This window comes from Salminus brasiliensis, chromosome 2 (assembly GCF_030463535.1).
Source record: "Salminus brasiliensis chromosome 2, fSalBra1.hap2, whole genome shotgun sequence".
Lineage (NCBI taxonomy): Eukaryota > Metazoa > Chordata > Actinopteri > Characiformes > Bryconidae > Salminus > Salminus brasiliensis.
Window position 1 is genome coordinate 5797620 of NC_132879.1, and position 21003 is coordinate 5818622.

The following is a 21003-nucleotide window of genomic DNA, read 5'->3' on the forward strand; positions in this document are numbered from 1 at the left end:
AGCCGAGAAGCTGTGTCTGAAATTGCCCTATTCGCTGTATAGTGCACTACTTTGGGGTTTCATCATTCACCAGAAACATTGTGCTTAATTTTCAGTGCACTGTAACAATCCCACAATAGAATGCAAAACATAGCAGACAACCAATGTATTTCATTCAGCTTCAACTTCTAGGCCCTTATACAGAACTAGAACTGAATAGAGCTACTGCAGCTTTCACACCAATAATACAATCAATTACTGGACGCATGGTGCCATCTACAGGCAGGAAAAGCAAAGCACACCTTTTACTTGTTTATAAAATAAATAGACAAAAGTATTGGGACACCTGCTCATTCATTGTTTTCTTCTGAAATCAAGCTTTCTACTAGATGTTGAAGGAGAATTGCTGTGTGAATTTGATTGCATTCAGCAACAAGAGCGCTAGTAAAGTCAAGATGTCAAATAATGACCATCCTTACCTCATCTCCAACTCCCCAGCTCATCCCCAAAAGTACTGGATGGAGCACCACCATCCATCATTCCAGAGAACACAGTTCTTCCACTGCTCCACAGCTCAATGCTGGGGGGCTTTATACCCCTCTAGCCCACACATGGCATTAGCTGTGTGTGTGTCTGTGTATTTGCATATCTTAAGCAACTTAAAGTAGCTGAATGCATTCATTAGAAGGGATGTCCACAAATATTTGGACATATAGTGTATTTATTGAAGTGAGGTCTGACTAAGCTCTTCTGCTTTGCATTTTATTGTCCTCTCAGAAACAGATGACAAGCACAGTGGTTCTAATTCAGGAGAATTGAGTGTGCTCCTGCAGTACTGAGGACAGTCACACAGTGGCGCTGTTTTCTACGTTAAAACCTACTCTACAGGTGCTTTTGTAATGCTAAATGGTGGAGGTCTAAGGTCTCCATGCCTAAATATGCACCACAGGGGTTTCAGGCCCTCCCAGAATGTAGCTGTGGATCAGTGGAATGGTGTTCTCTCAAGTGCTGGAGGCCCATCCGATATCTGGGATAAGCTGGAGTGGCATTTGTGATCCAGAATGGTGGTCCCAAACCTGGTTCTCGCCCTGGGACCCCTCGCCCTGCACATTTTAGTGTTTTTACATAGGCCCATGTCAAGATATCACACTGGGTCCCACAACTGTCAGAATACTCAGTTAACATTTTTTAGGGCCCCTAACAGTCACAGGCCCTTAGCATCACCCCATCTATGACCCTCCTATTCAGCGCCCCTGCCCGGCCTTCAACGCACCTGATCCAGCTAAATAGTTGAAGGTTTAGTGTTAGAGCTGTAATCCACTAAAAATGTGCAAGGCAGCATCCCTCCAGGACCAGAGTTGGGAGCTCAGCCGGGTTATCGATAACAGGGTTGTGGGTTCGATTCCCGGGCTTGGCAAGCTGCCACTGTTGGGCCCTTGAGCAAGGCCCTTTACCCTCTCTGCTCCCCGGGCGCTGGAGTTGGCTGCCCACCGCTCTGGGTGCGTGTGTGTGTACTCACTGCCCCTAGCTCACTAGTGTGTGTGTGTGTGTGTAAAGGTGCACGTATTTGTCACTGTACAGCGAAATGTGTCCTCCGCATTTAACCCATCTGGTAATAAACACACTCACACACACACACACACATGTGTTAGGGGCAGTGAGTACACACACACACCCAGAGCGGTGGGCAGCCAACTCCAGCGCCCGGGGAGCAGAGAGGGTAAAGGGCCTTGCTCAAGGGCCCAACAGTGGCAGCTTGCCGAGCCCGGGAATCGAACCCACAACCCTGTTATCGATATCTCGGCGCTCTAACCGCTGAGCCACCACTGCCCCCGTGTGTGTGTGTGTGTGTGTGTGTGTGTGTGTGTGTGTGTGTTCACTACCACAGATGGGTTAAATGCAGAGGACCCATTTCGCTGTACAGTGCACACTATACAGTGACAAACACGTGCACCTTTACCTTTGATCCAGAACATGAAAATCTGACTCACTAAAGCAGAAAAGCTCCTTTAAGTGTGGGTGAATGCAATCAAAACCACGCAGCAAATGTTCCACCATCTTGTCTAAGAGCTGAGACTGGTACTGCACAAAAAAAAACAAAAAAAACCTCCCCATTAAGACCCCCGAGTGAGCGAGCAGGCATCCACAAACTTCTGGACATGCTGTGTTTACAGCGTGGAGCAGGTGGGCGGGGCTACGCGCGGCCAGGGGCGTGGTCTGGTGACGCGCCAGCCGTGCCGACGTCACGCAAGGACAAACGAGCGCCGCTGAGCTGAGGCTTCAGCAGCCGCTTCACAGGCGGGGTGGACGGTGGACGGTGGCCGGTGGCCGGTGGCAATGTAACGTTAACCCCTTCGGACGGCGGACTGAACCCTTTCCAGAGGCGTGTGACCCCCCCGAGTCGATTATTTCCATTAAAATCGCTCAATTTCACGATGTGAAGCTGAACCCGAGCGGCGCGAGACGCGCTTTGACGCTCTAACGGACGTTAACGGCTCTGCTGGCCAACCGACGGCGGCGCACGGCTGGACACATGCCCGGGGGGTTTCCGTGTTTTTCACATTTAACGACCCCAAAACGCCGGAGAAATGTCGACTGGGCAGGACGAGAGCTCCGTGCGAGTGGCTTTGAGGTAATTTCTCCTCTTCTGTCCGAAATGATGCTCGTCTGGGTCCCGCCTCTCTGGGATGAACCTGCCGGGGCAGCCACCTAGCTATAGCTATCCACTGTGAGGACACTAGCGACCCCTATTTAGGCCAGAAAGTGGGCTAAAATAATAATAATGATAATATTAGAGGATGGAGGAAACGTGACTAAGGTAAATTAGCTGAATAGCTAATAGCTCGCGCTGGCTGAGAGAGTAGCTGTGCAGCTTAAGGCCCTCATGACGTCTCAGTGTTTCTTTGTGTCTTTGAGGCGAGATAAGCTGAGTAGTCCAGGGGGGCTGCAGGGGGCTCCTTCATCACACCCTGGGGACAATGCCCTGCTGCTGTAGGGGTGATAACAGGTGATGTTATTGCCCATGGTGATAGATGGCTGATGACTACAAGTGTGTATGCCAGGCCATGTTAGAAATTATTATTATTATTATTATTATTATTATTATTATTATTATATAATATTAGCAACCAGTTCCCTAAATAATCAACTCAGTTTAATGGATGTACAACCCCTTCCCTCAAAGCACTAAATAGTCCCATCAGCTTTAAAATCTGTTCCCTCAATTTAATACATTGTTCCCTTTATTGCATAATTTGTTATATATATATATATATATATATATATATATATATAATGTAATAAATATTTCCCTCAATTTAATGGATGTACAACCCCTTCCCTCAGTCCCATCAGCTTTAAAATCCCTTCCCTCAATTTAATACATTGTTCTCTAAGTTTAACTAAAGCGTCCCCTCGAAACTGAGGAAATGAGCTATATAACGTTTAGGGATCAGATTATAAAATATTTTGTTAAATCAAGGTAATATCTCTCACTAAAGTTTAATAAATCAACTCAGTGTAATGGATGTACAACCCCTTCCCTCAAAGCACTAAATAGTCCCATCAGCTTTAAAATCTGTTCCCTCAGTTTAATACATTGTTCCCTTTATTGCATAATTTGTTATATTTATATATATATCTTAATAAATCATTTCCTCAATTTAATGGATGTACAACCCCTTCCCTCAGTCCCATTTAAAATCCCTTCCCTCAAATTAACACATTGTTCTCTAAGTTTAACTAAAGCGTCCCCTCGAAACTGAGAATATCTCTATTTCTGGGTCCACTTCCATCTCCTGTTTATATCTGGTAAATATTTACAATACTATCTCCACACCTTGGATGCACTGGGTGTAGCGCTATGCTGGAAGCAAGCCTTTATAGAGTGAATTAACACTGACTTAAATATGATCTATCCTGAGAAAATGTTGTGAGGATAAATTCTGGCAATACTTGCCCAGCACTGTCTAAGCTGTCCTAGAAAACAACTGGATTATTAACACTGCAGCCCAGACATTTATATAGGGTAAAGTACGATACAGCCACAGTGGCAGAGGCCTGTGTAAACAATGCAGTCTAAATTGAATGAAGTGACCAGTAAGAAGGCCTGAAGCACTCTATGAATGAATAACAGCACTGAGGCCAGTACTGAGCAGGGCAGCTACCTACAGCAGTGCAGACTGACCATGCTTACACTGGGGGGAATAAGGCAACCGGTACATTTTGACTCCATAGTCCATGGTAATAAACACTAGTTTGTGTGGTTTGCACTCGTCAGTAGAAAGTGCAGATTCATTTGCTTTCCTCATGGCAAACTAGGATTCGCTTCTCCAGACAGATAAATACATCATACTACACCAGAAATATGAGTCCTGGGGCACCATATTTACCTACCTGAGTAACATCATTCAACTGTAAGACATCAGCCACTGCAAAAGAGCACATTCAGGTGTACACACCTGTTCTTTCTGCTCTACAAAGTAAGGGAAAGAAACTCAGGACAGACAAGGAAAGAAATGGAAGCACCTTTCTTAAAACACCTGTGATGTAAAAAGAAAAGGTTGAGCTTTGAAGACAGCTGAATAATGCAGGGGGGCAGCACAGGAAGCAGATAGGGGCCTGTATTGTGCACTGATAGGGTTTTGTCATTGAAGAAGGCTCTGTTCAGGACAAAAGCACCGTAGCCCTGCTCGGGTTGCATTATTCCGTCCTGACCGTTCGGCTTGAGTTACCAAAGTCAGACTTTGACCCAGCGTGCAGTTGGCTGAACGTTTGGACTTAGGCCGAGTCACCCACCCCACCTCTGTGTTTAGTAAATGCTGTGGATTTCATATGGAAACATCCGTTTTGCATAGCAAACACCACGGCCTGTGGAGGCCTAGTCACACTAGCTATTGGACAACTAAGCGCTTGTGTAAGTGTGTGCTAAATGTCATAAATGTAAATGAAAGAGAGATTAAGAGCAGGGCGTACAGTAGAGTCAGGTGCACTCAGCACTGTCGGGAGTAGGGTCTGACTTTCTTTTTCATAAGTTTTATTGATTAGAAAAGTACATGAAACCTGTCTAACAAGTGGGACATTTTTTTTACCAATAGGCTTTTATTGATCCAACAAAGTTCAAAATGTTTTTTTTTAGGTATATAGAAGATAGTATTTCCCTCAAGTCACAAAACTGTGCAATATGTCAATATTTACTTTGATAATCTTCCAGAATCACTATATACCACACTTTGCATAAGACAAGCATTAGTGCTGGGCAATATGATGATATTTCCTTGTATTGCGATAAATGTTTTATTACCAACAGGGTAATTAGACTGGTTTAATTAGATGAATATGTTCCAGCAGATGTGAAATCAAAATCACTGTATTCAGTAGAGAGTATCTGAATAGTAGTTTTTAAGAATCTGTGGCTACATTAGTCAGCGCTTACATGTATCGTGAAAAATATCTTTAAATATCGCGATATAGTATTTTTATATCGTCCAGCTCTAACTAGCATACAGTAATCTTGGACAATGACATAGTTTAGACAACTTCTAATTATTCTTTGTAAAACTATTGGGTTAAATAATCCAGATTCAGTTTTGAAACTGAATCTTTATATCATGCATTTCACTGCTGTTCAACAAAAAAGTAACAAGTATCTCGCATGTTAAAGGTAAAGGTGCACGTATTTGTCATTGTACAGTGTGGACTGTACAGCGAAATGTGTCCTCCGCATTTAACCCATCTGGTAGTGAACACACACTCACACACACACACACGTGTTAGGGGCAGTGAGTACACACACACACCCAGAGCGGTGGGCAGCCAACTCCAGCGCCCGGGGAGCAGAGAGGGTAAAGGGCCTTGCTCAAGGGCCCAACAGTGGCAGCTTGCCGAGCCCGGGAATCGAACCCACAACCCTGTTATCGATATCCCGGAGCTCTAACCGCTGAGCCACCACTGCATGTTAGGCAGGTACATTACATTGAAAGTCCTACTTTGCTAATGCACAACTAACACACAAGCTATTAAGACATAAGTAAAATCTATATACTATAAATTAAAGACTACATACATCATTAAACTAGAGACGTAAATAATGATATAAGTGTAAAAAAACTATTAACATGTAAAGAAAAAGGACTAAAACTGAGCTGCGAGGTATAAGTATCATATAATTACCATCTTGCTCAGTCTCTAATATTGCTGAATATTTAAGAATAATATTGATATTCTGCACAGATGGCACATAACGCTGTTAATATCCTGTGTCTCTGCACATTCATTTGGTTAGGACTGATGATGATGATGGTTGAAAATGGAGGAAGGGGCAGTTGAAACATGATATTATTGGTTAATGTTCTTTCGCCTCACCCACTGGTGCATGGTGACCTAATCAAAATGGACAATGGAAGTATTGGGACACCTGCTCATTCATTGTTTCTTCTAAAATCCTGCTTTATTTGGCTTTCTACTAGATTTTGAATTATTGATGTGAGGATTTGATTGCATTCAGCGACAAGAGCAGTAGTGAGGTCAAGATGTTGGATGATCACCACTCCCACTCATCCTCAACTCATCCCGAAAGTATTTGATGGAGCACTATCTATCATTCCAGGGAACACAGTTCCACTGCTCAATGCGGGGGACTTTATACCCCTCTAGCTCATGTTTATCTGTTCCAGAGAGTCCTATTCTATTGGACTTGGGGACTAGATGTTGTGCATTTGCACATCAGTGTCAGCAATGGGTGCAACATAAAGTGGCTGAAAACATTCATTAGAAGGGGTGTTGGCTTTAACATGGTTCAATTCAGGATCAATGAGTAGCTAGTCTGCGTCCTGTGTGTCTACCCTCTAATCCACACAGCTCCAGGTAGACGACTAAGCCGCTCACACTGAGCTCGGGACCTGCTGTGATCCTCTACCTCACTGTACTGAACCAGCATACACCAAATATACATATACAGGAAGACAGAACCTTTTCTGAAAGCAGCCACACACATCACCAAACACTCAGAAAAGGACCACGTTATGAATCTATCATATCTACACAGTACATTTGTCAGTGTTAAATCAACATTGTAATGCAAATTGACTGTGTATCATGTGATTATGCTTCACCTTCAGTTCAGTCAAACAGAGGTTTTATCCCAGTCTGAGGTGGCAGGTTAACTCATTTTTAAAACATGCTTTTATGCTGCTTAAGGTATTTTTTACTTTATTTATTTAAGACAGTGTAGTTTTTGCTTATAGAGACACTGTATTAAATTAGAACAGATGCACATGAAAATAGGATGCTCCTTATCTGGGCGATCAGTGTTTATTTCCTCAGTAAAACACTAACATTAGAATAAAAACTAATTACATTCCTACAGAAAGTCGTGGTTTTCCATCACTGTGTGATTTACATGGAGTTCTCATGGAGTCTAGTATTTATAGTCATCATCTAACACCTGGTTTGATAAATCAGTGCTTAATGAGGGTATATCAGGTGAGCTGCTGATGGAATTGAACACATCCACACTGTGCTGTTTGATAGGGGCGTCCAGAAGAAACCTGGAACCAAGCTTTATCCTTCAGACTAGCTCATAAGATCTCAACTACTTTCTTCAAAATGAGAAATTCCTGTTCCTAATACTATATTTATGTTTATCTGCATCTGTTCTGATGGGATCCAGACTTTCAGCAGTAAAACTCTCTTATTGCTGAGAGACATGCTGTTCAATAATGTGCTTAGGTGCTTAAACCTCTGCACATTGCTCTATGTATGTAGATGTTCTAGCTCATGCTGTTTTAGTAGTTGTTTCTTTAATCAGTAAAGTTTTCCTTGGGGAAATGACGTCAGTCTAAATCAATGCCCCGAGGACAGTAGCACGCACTTCCATTTGTTCAGTTCTGTCCCATTAGTCACATTTTGAAAACGTGCTAACTCTTGACAGCTCCGATTGGGATTAAACAGTATTATTATTACAGTCAATTGGCATTACAGTCAAAATCTCAGACATCCGCTCTTCTCAATCCATCTTGTGTGCTTCTGTTTGCAAGTGCAAAGGCATGGCAACCTTCTAATTAGCACTGGTGCTGACAGACAGTAGGGTTTACATTTTAAACAAGCAGTGGGTGTTTTACTGGGCTATAAGAGGAGTTTTGGTTGTGTTTTATCCACACTGTTGGTTGTTATAGATACAGTGCCTGTCTCTGCCTGTTGGACACATGCCATGTGTTGACAACACCTCATTCATCTTGGTCTCAAATGCAGACATTCAGATGTATTAATCTGATTGTCTCCCTAATGCGGCAGACAGATCTGTGATGGTCTCCTTCTGCATGTCTTTAGGGATGCTTTTACCTTAACTTTCTAAGGATGGGCCAGAAGTGTTATTACAGCCTTTATTACCAAAGAATCGTCCCACCAGTTTGTACCGAAATCCCTGTAGGTACTGAGAAATACACTTCAGTGTGTCATAAGCCTTTTCAGTGCATTGCCAGTTCAAGAAATCAGTAGTTCATTGAATGTTAAAATTATTATACAGTATTTAAAAAAAATGTTCAGAGCAAAATTTGCAGTAAGAGGATGGAAGGCAAGTTAGGCATGACAGAATTGATAAAGCATCTCGAATGTGAGTGATCATTATCCAAGAAACACATGGGCTACACGCTTTACACTTTACGCTTGGCCCGTTAGCATATATGTTCATGGTTTTAACCTTGTGCAATGTGGTTCGGACCATACCTACAGACTGAGAAATCTCCCAGTTGTTATAAGTATTAATCGAGGGGTCAGAGTAAAAACAATGCCTTTCAAAATTCCATAAAAACGTTTGTAATAGAGATGTGTGACTTAGAGATGTATAGATGTGAAAATTTCTCAGACTTTTCAGTTCAGTTCAATTCAATTCCATTTTTATTGCTATCATACTATTACTGGGTTGCACAGTACAACTAAACACTGTGAGGCTAAGTCTCTAGTGCAGAATAGGCAAGGGCAATAGACAAGACACGAGGCAGTAGAAAATATGTGCAAAATACAATACATACAAAAATATACCATAAAAGGTTACCTTTTAAAGGTTCCTCACATTGGACCCAAAAGTGGTTCCTCTATGGCGTTGCTCAAAGAAGCATATCAGTATCATATCCAATCAGCCTTTGAAAGAGACTTTATAATAAAACCTGTTCTTGATTTTTCTGTAAAAGAAACTACCATGAGAGTGTACTATATTGTCATTAATAATAAATAAAAAATAATAATAATTATCTGAGAAGGTAATCACGTAATCATGACATCCCTGATTATAATGTGTAGTTGTTCAGGTCTTCTCATGGTTGTCTCATGTTAAATTACACTGAGCTCACTGCCCCACACTCACCAACATCCCATAATTCAGCGCTGAGCTTTCAGTGAGCGAGCGTATGAGCGTATCTATGAGTGTGAGTAGTTGATGAAGAGCTCAGCTTAAGAGATGAACAGTGTCTGTCCCTCTTTATACTGGTTGCTCGAGTGCCACTGTACTCCAGCAGTCTTCTAGAAAACCATTAATAATGGACGACCCTGGGGCTAACAATGCTGTTCTTTGTAATATCGATCTCTCAGTCAGTGGAACTAACTGCAAGTTACTGTTGCAGACAATGCTGTTTTCATTTTCTGTCTAGTGTTTGGTTGGTCTAGTTTGGTTTTGACCAGTGATTTCCTTTGTTTGAAGAGGATATGTGGCAAAGGTCAGTGGGGCAGTTATTGTTAAGCAATGTGTCTGAAACCATGTGGATTTATAAACTTTCTCCATGTTACAAATTCACCACGTTTATGAGGCAGAGGGTTCTGAGTGCTCTTTTACCTTCTCTGAACTGCAGTGTGTTTTAAGGAGGGCCACACAATGGATCTTAAATTGGTAAAATACTTAAACTCTTTATGTGACATGGTTAAGATTAGCCTCTGTTACTTATTCTAGGGTGTTCTCTATCAATTTAATGAATAATCAAGTAAATTATCACAGTTGACAGTGAATCGAGATATTTTAAGCACAATCCAAAGTACACAAACTCAAAAGGCTTAAAAATATTATTATATTATATATTATATTAAAATGCTGTGTTGGAAACAAAAGTGAATGTAAATGGATTGGTCTATTAATCAAGGTTTTTACTGTTTTAAATATACATTGTCATTAAGAAACCTGCCAACAAAGGCAAATTTGACTTAATGATTGGTTTAAAAGTGTATTGAATTGATAAATCAGACAGTCCTAGTTTTGATCTTGTGAATCCTTGGGGCTTGCTACTAGACCGCTTACTCAATGGGTGGATTACCCTAAGACATCCACCTGCCATCTCCTCCCAGAACTAATTATGTAGACCTTCTTATCAATATTTATGAGTCGGTTCCAGAGAACCTCTTCTCTGGGAGCCATCTGTTATCTGTATACAAGATGCCGCTGACCCATTTATAAAGTGAGGTCATCCAGGAAATACAGTCAATACTGAAGTGTTGCAAAAAGGCTGCCTAATACCCTGCAACATTTTCGCAAAGTTGCTGGCAATCTCAGCAGGCCCATGACTTGCTTACTCTGACTCTTGAGACTTATCTTATCTCTTTCCTGCTTTAGCTCAATGCGTAGCAGGGAGCCCTGAGGCTGCGTTGTTGGCTGGCAGTGTGTCTGGCTGTAGTGTGTTTTGTCCTTGTGTGAAGGTCTTTTGGGTGCCCTCGTGTCATGGCTGAAGTGCGTGGAATCCTCTGTTGCCTCAGAGGAAGGAAAGAGGACAACCGAATCACTGGAACTCACTAAAAAGCTTTCAGACTCTAATTCAGCATGAGAGCCGAGCCTTCTGCCTCCTCTCTCCTGCTCTCTTTTACATTCATTCTTTTGTTGGAAAGTTGGACAAACGTTAGATAAATGAGATTTACCTATTTATTATTTAAATGAACGGTCAAACAGTAGGATCGTAGTAGTTGTTTTGTTTTTCATGCTGATGCTATCATGCTGGCAAATTATTTTTATCATTAATATTTAGTAGAAATGTAACTATGTGTACTTGTACTGTACTGTCACTGTACGAGGCTATTAGGGTAAATACGGTAATTTCACAAGCGTGTGTTCCACAAAGAAACTCATTGGATTTGCATAATATTGTGGTGTTGTTTTACTGTAATGGTAACTATAGTCTTATCTTGTCCCTCCACCCCTCCTCCACTTCTCTCTTGCTACTGCATATATAGAGAGACTCAGTCACTTGTTTTTAACTCTCTTTATTCTTGATCTTTCTCTGTTCACTACTGAATTTGAAATGACTGAAAATAAACAAGTATTTTGTTTTATTCTGGCTTTAACATTATTTAATACTTATTTCAACCCACAAAATCATGGTGGATTGGACAAGGACGATGTGTCTGTGTTAACATTCGAACTTTGCTGCTTAATTAACACATTACAGGCCATATGAACTGTCTCAGGGGGATTTTTCGGCACTAGATGGAACAGAGCCCTGACTTTTGAGTCCCCTACTTTGGAAACACCAATGATCATTTGAAACTTTTAAGGGGTGCGGTTCAGGGCCAGACCATCCCGAAAGTTGAGTATCTACCAAGCTACCAATTATCTACCAATTGTTATTAACTATTAAAGTATTTAACAATTAAATAAATGATTAATCAAGTGATCAGAATACAAACATGGTCTTTCAGAAGTTCCAAAATACTTGAATGTGATCAACTAGGATATCTAAGAAACATTATGCTACTCTATGTAAATTAAATCAGTCTTGAAATAATATTTTTACTTGCTCCACCCACAAACATGAAACACATGCATTCTTGTGTTTCAAGTTTGGATAAACTACAGAAAGTAATGTTTAGGTAATTTTAATGATTGGATGGTTACACTAATAGGGTCAGGAGAAGTTGCTGTTTTTTGTAGTGTAATCATGCTAACATTACCACGATGACAATTAAGTCCAATTAACTGTGTTTTTTGCAAATAAATACTTAAAAGCTTTAAAGCATGGGATATGTGGTTCAGGTCATGTCTACAGATGAGTAATCTACTGATTATTATAACTATTAATCGAGTAATCGAAATACAAACAGCACTTTCAGAATTTCCAAAGCTTGAAACAAATCACCATTCTTATATTTTAAAGTTGGATAAACTACAGAATGTGATTGCATGTAATTAATTTGAGGTGAGAATTACCTAAAGAGATTTTTTTAGTATGTACATGAATGGTTACACTGTTATGATCAGGTGTAGATCAGGTGTTTTTGTCATGTAATCAAGCTAATGTTATCATTAGTTGCCAAATTAGTTGCCATTTCCAACCTGTGTCCAGCTTCCCAAAAGCTTTTTAGTGTTATGATCATTTTAACTGTTAGAGAGAGTCTTTAAACTAAGATCTTTCAGGAAATCCAGCCCTAATTAGTTTCAGTTAGCTACAACAACACAGCCCAGATCTGTATCGCAGTATTTTAAACTGGAAACTCGTGTTACTTAGCAAGTTGTCTACTGTATATCTGTCTGTGACGCAACTCACTAGGTTGAATGGGATTTTTGCCAATGTTTTGTAAAGCTTGTCCTGGAAAAATTGCTTTGAAAGAATGCATTTGTAGGTGGAGCGTGGATAAGTCTTTCGTTTTAAACTCTGTGTTTGTGAATATGGCAAACATGCAGTTCTAATTCAGCCTTCAATACACACATAAGAACAACAGGATTCCACATCTTTCCTTATCTTGTGTTTTCAGCATTTCCCCTAAGAATAGTCAGCCAATATCAGATCACTCTGGGATCAACAGCTCCTTTCCATTAATAACTAACGGTGGTTTGAGCCTTAGGGGGGGGAGGTGCCTGGCTGTTTTGTGCGCCGTTGTTTTCATTGGCTTTCCTCTCGTTTTCCACTCATTGACCAAAGTCATGCTGCAATCTGACAGATCCCTGTTGCCCTATGACCCTTTTTCCTCCAGTTGCTCATGTGTGTGCTGTGACCTCCAACCCAGGAAGCCATCAAGGGGCACCAAGTGAACCAAGCGGAGGGCTTTTGGGGTCAGTGAACCTCACTTAACTCACACTCTCTTCTGAATGGACAAATGCAGCTTTCATGGAGGCTGACTCTGCAAAAAATCCTCTTCTGCCATTATAAGAGATGTCAGCTGGAGATGTGGCTTCATCCTGTGAGCATTTTCAGAGGTGTGAATGGGACCAGGGTTTAAAAAGCTGCAGGGTTTTAAAAGCTGTGAGGGCCTTTTCCTGCAGTGCTGTGTTTTAAGACTGCAATCTGGCCTCAGGTGTGAATGTAGACTCGCCATGTTTGTTAAGGAAAGGAATAAAAGGTCATTAACAGAAAATGTTAAAAACTTTACTTTCATTTCTGCAATCTAATAATTCTAAAATCAGTATCGGTAATCAGTCACAGACTTTTCACATCGAGTGATTTCTACATCCAAGTCAGAACCTGCTGCCTGAAGTCCTTTTCCCACATTACTGTGATTTAACTTAAGAAGTAAGAAGTAAGATTAAAACCTGCGCTCAGGCAAATCTCTTTAGGAAAGGGGTAGTTTGGAGATTTTGTCCCCTGAGCCTTTAGGGTCCAAAAAGGCTTGTTTATACCTGCTCATGAATGTCATTGTGCCAGAAATTGCCTCTACATCACCAACTCTCAACAATAGAGACCCTTGAACTAAAAGTAGCAACTCAAAACAGTAAACTGCCCTCAGCCCCAACCGCAGAAGATGTCAACAGGGGCTTAGGCTCAGCACACAACACCACAGAGCTCAGAATACATTTGTCCTGGCTGCATAATAGAGATTTGCTCATGTCAGCAGAGATTTTAGAAGTCGCAGGAGGGATGACAGACAGAGAATGATGTTCTGGGAGATAATGTTGAAAGGAGAAATCCTCCGTTTCTTCCCCCCCTGTTCCTTTTAATATGGCCACTGGTTTACCCAGTGATCCTGACATGTTCACAGGAGCAGGTTAGACAGGCTGCTATTGTGAATCCCCTGACTGAAGTTACACAGAGGAAGAAAGCGACCCAGTCTCTAGGCTGAAGGTGCCCTGCCACAGATCTGAGAACAGCTCAGTGATCATGTTTCTTTGGGTTTATGTTTAAAGAATGAGAGGGTGATTTTTTTCACCTTTTCATTGGAGGCATTCTGAGGCACACTGAGAGGTTTGTTGAAGAGCCAAAACAGTAGGTGCTCTATGTATCTCACTCTTTAGACATTTCCAAAGTTTCTGCTTCAGACCTTAGGCTACTGACATTGCACAACTGGAATAGGGAGCATGTATAATCCTGTTCAGATGCTGTGCATTAAATTTGCTTTACAATGTTACCTCACCAGTTGGTACACACTGCTGTCCACTGGCCATTATGTTGACCACTGAAGATCAGCATAAGAAAAGCGGGTCAACAATGGTTAAAATCCAGGAAGCAATGTGAGATACTGAATTGCTCAACATTAAATCATTTGTGGGAGCCTAAATTATGCGCCAAAAGGGAGCTTTGGAACTCTGAATCACTTGATATTGCTTGTAAAACAACATAGCATGAGCCGTTCAATCACGAGTGGTAAAGCCCTTTGAAAATTCCAGAGATTCTTATTGCATGGCTTTTCTATAATGCACCAAACATCAGTTGGGCATTTCTATGGACTTTTCGGTTGCCAGATGGCTGACCCTTTTTCATGACTTTTTCTCAGATATGAGATGAGTGCCTGTCTAATATGTCAGATTGTTTTCCCCCATGCGTTAGATCAGATTTCCTGTTAGACCTGCATAATTAATTGTTATTAAATCTCAGTCTCTACTCTTAACTAATTGTAGTTTAAAATGAGGGCTGCCTAGATTTTAGGACTGAATATTTCCATGTGATACTCAGAATTAGACACAGTATCTGTATCAGCAATAGAGAGCACCAATACTATGAAGCCTGCTGACGCCCTACATGTTTTTTTTCTCCATAGAACAATTTAGTTTGCAGGCTTGTTTTATGAAAGCAAACATTTAAACAACCAGTAAAAGCCTGTCATAAATAGTTATTACCATTAAACAGACATTTAATAGAACTTTTACATTAGAAATTTTGTTTCTAAACTGGCATTTTTTCACTGAAATGTGAATTAAAAGCAAGATTATGTTTCCCTACCTGCATGTTTTCTGCCTTGTGGCAATTTTTTTTTCATAGCGCCGAAACTTTTCAAATGTGCTGTTACTCAACCAGCGAATGCTGTTCTTTTAAACTTATTATATCTTATTTAGGATAATATAAAAAGTCCTACCTATAAAAAGCAGAATACTATAAATATAAATGTACTACAAATTTATAGCCATATATGGAGTATTTAAGTCAGAGTTGGTATCGATGGATACTTGAAAATCAGGTATCGGTATTGATATTGGAAAAGAAAAAGTGATATTGGTGCATCCCTAGTCAGAATTGTAAGTCATTATTGAAACATACTCAAGCAATACTAGGGATGTCCCAGTCATAGGCATATTTGAATGGATCAGGTGTCGTCTATTTAGCAAAGTGTAGGATGTGGAAAGTCCAGATCCCCCCTTGCCAAGCAAAGACCAAGCATAAGCTGGAAAAGAAGGTAGAGCTGGGGTGGTATTGGGGTGTCAGACATGGTCCTTCTTCCACACTTTAGTTCTTTAATAACTCTTTATAAAGCCAGATCCAGTCCCGGTCCTTTATGTTTACTGCTGTGCTTTTTTCTTTTTCTTTTATTTATGTATGTAGTAAGTAAATAATATATGTAGTTCAGCCACACAATTATTACCACCTCCTTGTTTCTGCACTCATTGTCCATTTAATCAGCCCCACTTACCATATAGTAGCACATTGTAGTTCCAGCAGCACTGCTGTATGATCCACTCATACCAGCACTGCAGTTCACCAACACTGCAGTGATGGTCCTGTGGGGTCCTAAGCATTGAAGAACAGGTTGAAAGGAGGCTAACAAAGTATGCAGAGAAACAGATGGACTACAGTCTGTAATAATAGAACGACACAGTGCTCATATATGGTATAATAGACAGTGAGTGTAGAAACAAGGAGGTGGTGTTAATGGCTGATCAGTGTGTGTGTGTGTGTGTGTGTATACACATGCATATATAGTTTTCTTCCGAATTATGTGACCTAAGTGCTTTTCCATCATGTACAAAATGCAGAGTCACTGTGATGCCAGATGAGGTGAGCTCCAAAAGAGCTCCCATCTCCGGAACAGACAGTGCGTCAGCTATAAACGGGAACAGAAAATCAAATCACCGCTAATGCCTACATCCTCTCTGGGGGCCCATTTAGGATTGGTAATGGTCACTGTCTCATCTGACTCATCTGCATGATTCAGACTCCTTAATACTGCCACTGCTGCTGGAGATCAGCTTTTTGTTTATGTGCCTTATTTACACCGGGCAGATTCCGGTAGTTCACTCTGACGTCTGACGGATAAACCTCACGCTGTTAGATAAGTCCCCATGAAGCCTATTTTTCAGTGTACAGAGCAGGACGGGTCAGAATGGCCAGCAACAGTCAGAGATACGGATTGTTTCATACGTGAGGTTTGGGGTTTAATAGTGCAAAGGGTTCAACTTCAGCTCAGACCACAAAGCCTTTCTTGAGAAAAGGAGAACTGCAGAGAGGGCCGCTGTCACTGTAATCGCTGTAATGAGGCCTGTGGCTTGAGGCTAAGTGGAGTTGTCACATGGCTAGGGGTCCCTCAGATTTCTTCTCCTTTGTCCTGATCCCTGACGACCACACCTCTGCTCAGTATATTCCCCATTCATTTTTTCAAAAGGATTTTCTCATTAAGCACTCATTAACACAAGTATAATGTAAGTAAAATAATTAAAGAAGTGCCCAAACTTTACATATGGAAACTGTATAATAGCTGTATATGACTGTTGAAAACATGGACAGCACGTCTCTGAAACGTAAAAGAACTACAGGTCCAGCACCATTGCTGGCTGGTTGCAGTATGCTGTGTAGCTCCGCCCTTCACCATACGTTTCAATGACAAAACAGCCCATTTTCCATCCATTTTTCCATCTCTCCTAATTCGGGGAAAGCAACAGAGTCAGCAGCTCAGTTTGCTGATTTCCTGCTTTAGCAGGAAAAGCACTGCACTGTGCCTGACTCCGTATCTCCAGAACCAGAGTTACCAACCACTGGTCTAATTCCAACAGTTACGTTTTCCTTGCGTAAATATTTGCAAAAGTTTTTATTTGCCCAGAAATTAGCTTTTGAAACCTTTTGTCTTGTCTTCCTGTCTTGTCCTGCTCTGCTATATCATAAGAAGGCGGAGTTACACTTAGTGATAAAGTGATTGACAGCCTTGGCTGTAAGAGAGTCCCTTTCTGTTTATTACAGGGAGTAGCTGAGTTGTAGTGAAACTTGCATGAGCTGCACTTTACTGTTTAAAATCTGCTCTGCTTCTGCGCTGGAAGCTCAATGAAGACGGTCTGAGACACGTTTTGGTCTGGGAGAAGGGGGCAGGACTACCAAATGAGTCTAGTCCCTACTGCGCAGACCCTGGTTCCAAATTTGACAACATGGCGTCCAGTTTTGGTTTCATTTCTATCAAAACAAAAGAGAATGAACACACGACATCCGTGTTTTCTGCAGTCTTTGTCCATTAGACCATTTAATGTCTTCTAAACCTCCACCTATTCGGCCCACAGCAGTTTAGCTCCACCCATTTACAGCTCTGGACAGGACAGCCATTTAAAACTAAACCCAAAGGACAGTAACAAAAATGTCAATGCTCCTCAGTGAACCCAGTTCTGTTGGCTTTGGGTTTGCTAACTTTAAAAGGAAAATGTCTCGTCAGCTTATAGAAAAGCCTGTGAAGGGAGCCCTTGTGCCTGTGCTGGAGGCAGTGTGTTTACATTCAGACCTAAAACTGAGACCTGTCAGTCAGCCCACTTAGCTGGACCACATGCCACATGACCACAATTTGGAGAGTGAAGGCAAGAAGCGTGCTACAGTCTCGTTAACTTCTCACAATATCTTTTATAACGCTCATAATTGCAGACACAGCATCCAAGCGTGGCCCCCTTTTGATGACCTCATGGGAGTTGGTGGGCTGTCAAAACCCTCTTGCAACCAAGTTTTATGACCACTTCGCTTTAGTGGAGCTCAGACTTGGCTACTCACAAACCCTTTTTTTCTTTGAATTTTGTGCTTGTGTAAAATTTTTTATAAAAGAATAATGAAGTATCTTATAAATAATAGAGTTGCATTCAAAAATAGCAAATGACGACTGTGATGACCACAGGCCAGTGAACGGAAGTTTAGCACTTTAACCCTCTCTCGTTTTGCTGTTCTCTAAATTCTGTCACATAGTAATGCAATGAATTTCATTTGCATATACACAGATCAGCCATTACATTAAAACCACCTACACCACAGTAGATCTGAGCATTCAAGGCGTGGACTCCACGAGGCAACTGAAGACGCCCTGTGGTATCTGGCACCAATAAGTTAGCAGCAGATCATTTTAAAACCTGTAAGTTGCGAGGTAAGGCCTCCATGACTCACATCAATGAGCTTGAAGTGCTTATGACCCTCTGGTCGGGTTACCGGTTGTTTTTCCTTGGACCACTTTTGGTAGGTACTGACCACTGCCTACCAGGAAAAAAAACACAAGACCTGCTTGATGTTTTGGAGATGTTCTGACCTCAGTCGTCTAGTAGCTCAGATTCTTATGCTTGTTAATTTTCCTGCTTTTAACACACATCACCTTCAAGAACTGACCGTTCACTTGCTGCCTTGACACTATCCGCTACCCGCCCTTTGACACTCCCTGTTTTTCAACGTTATGGCTGATTGTTGTTGTTTACATTGTGTTAATTGAAATACTTGTACGTCTGCAATTCTGGCTTTTCCCCCAAAATATGACACGTACATACAATGACAATAAAAAACAATACAATTTTATACAATTTTAGTCTTAATAAACATTTGTCCTCTTATAATTCAAAACACAAATGCGGCACTGATTTAAAATAACTTGTCTGCTTGTGTTAATGAGCTACGCTATGAACTAAAAATAGTAAATACTGGATCATGCTTACTGTAGCTGATAACTGCTATGTCTAAGTCAGCCGTTAGGAACTCCAGTCCTGGAGGGCCAGAACACTTTGGTTATCTGTTGTGTTATCTGTTGTTGACCAGAGAGGGCTTGTTCCCCCTTTTGAGTCTTGGTTCCTCTTGATCTAGGAGATTTTTCTCTCTAGATCTAAGGGAGATTTTTCTTGCTACTGTTGCCATTGGCTTGTTCAAAACAGGCTTGGATCTTCTTAAAGCTGCATTGAATGTGATAGGTGTTTTTGAGCAGGGAAATCAGCTAACTGTGCTGGACTCCGGCCCTCAGTTCCAACATTTGGTATAAGGGTTAAGAGTTGTTGTAAGAAAATGGAACATCTCACCCTTGCGTGTACCTTAACTCCTGATCCAGCTCTAATGAAGGGATTAGCACTGTGGGGAGGGTCTGAGGATGGATCGTTAGAGGATCAGACAGGCCTCAGACAGGGTCCAGCAGTGAGTCTGGGAGGGGAAAGACACTGGATGCCCTCTGGAGATTTCATCTGGCATTTTTCTTATGTGCTAAAGTTTTTTTGTTTTTTTTTTCGTTTCTATGTAGAGCAGTCGCAGTTATTATTATTGGTATTAACATTATTATTATTATGGCAACAAAAAAAAAAGTTATAATAATAACAATAACCGAAAGCAGACATTTGCTGATTTGTCTTAGCATGTTGGACACATTCAGTTAGGTAATTTTTTTACCAAGCCGCTAGTCATGCAGTCTGCCTTTCTTCCACACATCAGTGAAAGAGTGGGTGGTTCTGAAGAGCTCACTGAACTCCAGCGTGGTTCTGTATGTAATAGGAGACACCGCTGCAACAAGTCAGCAGGTGAAATTTCCTCCATCCTTCCTCCATCAGCTGTGAGAGGTATTATTGAACAGTGGAAGCGTTTAGGAGGAACGTCAGACCACGTAAAGTTACAGAGCGGGGTCAGGGCTGAGTGCTGAGCTCAGAGCATAGTGCAGCAAAGTCTCCAACTGACTCAATAACTGCAGAGCTCCAGACCTACAGCTGTTAGAGCTGAAACGGGGGACCAATCCCATAATAATGCCTATGGGTTTAGAATGGAATGTCTTAAAAGCTCCTGTAGGTGTCATTTGTAGATGTCCCAATACTTTTGTCCATACAGTGTATATTAATGTCTTTGTGGTTTGATATATTATATATTATATTATATGTATATATTGCAATGTTTATAGCTATTTGGTAAGTCATTATTATTGTTTGTCCTAAAACTCTTTAGACTCTCTAAAAATCTTGTTTAATCATCAGAATAATTACTGTTTATTGGCTGAAATGCCAAGACAGGAAGGGAGAAATGAAGGAAGGGGTGCATAGTAGTGGCCCCCTCTTTGACCTCTCTTCATTTTTGATATGTTAACAACATTGTAAAGTTACAACCTAATAGATTTACACAGATCACCTCTTTCTTATCATCAGTTAATTGATGAGGGCAGAGGTGTTTGTAACTCCTTAATTTCTTGAAAGGACACAGTATAATATGGCTCGGCTGTGCAGACACTTTCTTCCTCAGACTGGTCAGATATGGCCATCTTTCAGAGCACAGTAGTTCTGAATACCATTAGGTGCTCAGCAATGCTGTGGAGCCACTTCTGTGAGTAGTCATTAAGACCTGACCCCAGATTAGCCCTGGACTTTTAGTATTTGTTGTGTAAACTAATCACTGAGTCATACTGTTTGTTGTTGGGTCTGTCTTCCAGTACCTCCCGTTACTACTCTCTTCTTTCTATTCCTTTTTCTCCTTGCATTCATGTCCTTGAAGATGGACTCTTAGAGCAACATGCTAAATAGCTGGGGTCTGATGTCATGGGCACACAATAACAGCTCTGTGGATCTGTGAACTGTTACTACTGTAGCCTCTGTCCCAGAAGTGCCAGGGACTGCAACACTAGCCTGCCACATAAGCGGTTAGCGTCAAGCCATCACAGATGTAA

The 21003-nt window shown here is 41.2% G+C and overlaps 1 protein-coding gene across 4 annotated transcripts in view; it reads left to right on the forward strand.

Moving 5' to 3' along the window:
* Window positions 1–2252: 2252 nt before the first annotated feature.
* Window positions 2253–21003, forward strand: part of LOC140550299 (kinesin-like protein KIF21A) — a 52625-nt gene continuing 33874 nt past the window's right edge. For all 4 annotated transcript variants that reach the window (XM_072674213.1, XM_072674215.1, XM_072674214.1 and 1 more), the window contains exon 1: window positions 2253–2611. In XM_072674213.1, the coding sequence (XP_072530314.1) occupies window positions 2568–2611 (44 nt within the window). In that variant the 5' untranslated portion in view covers window positions 2253–2567. The remainder of the gene's footprint in view (window positions 2612–21003) is intronic.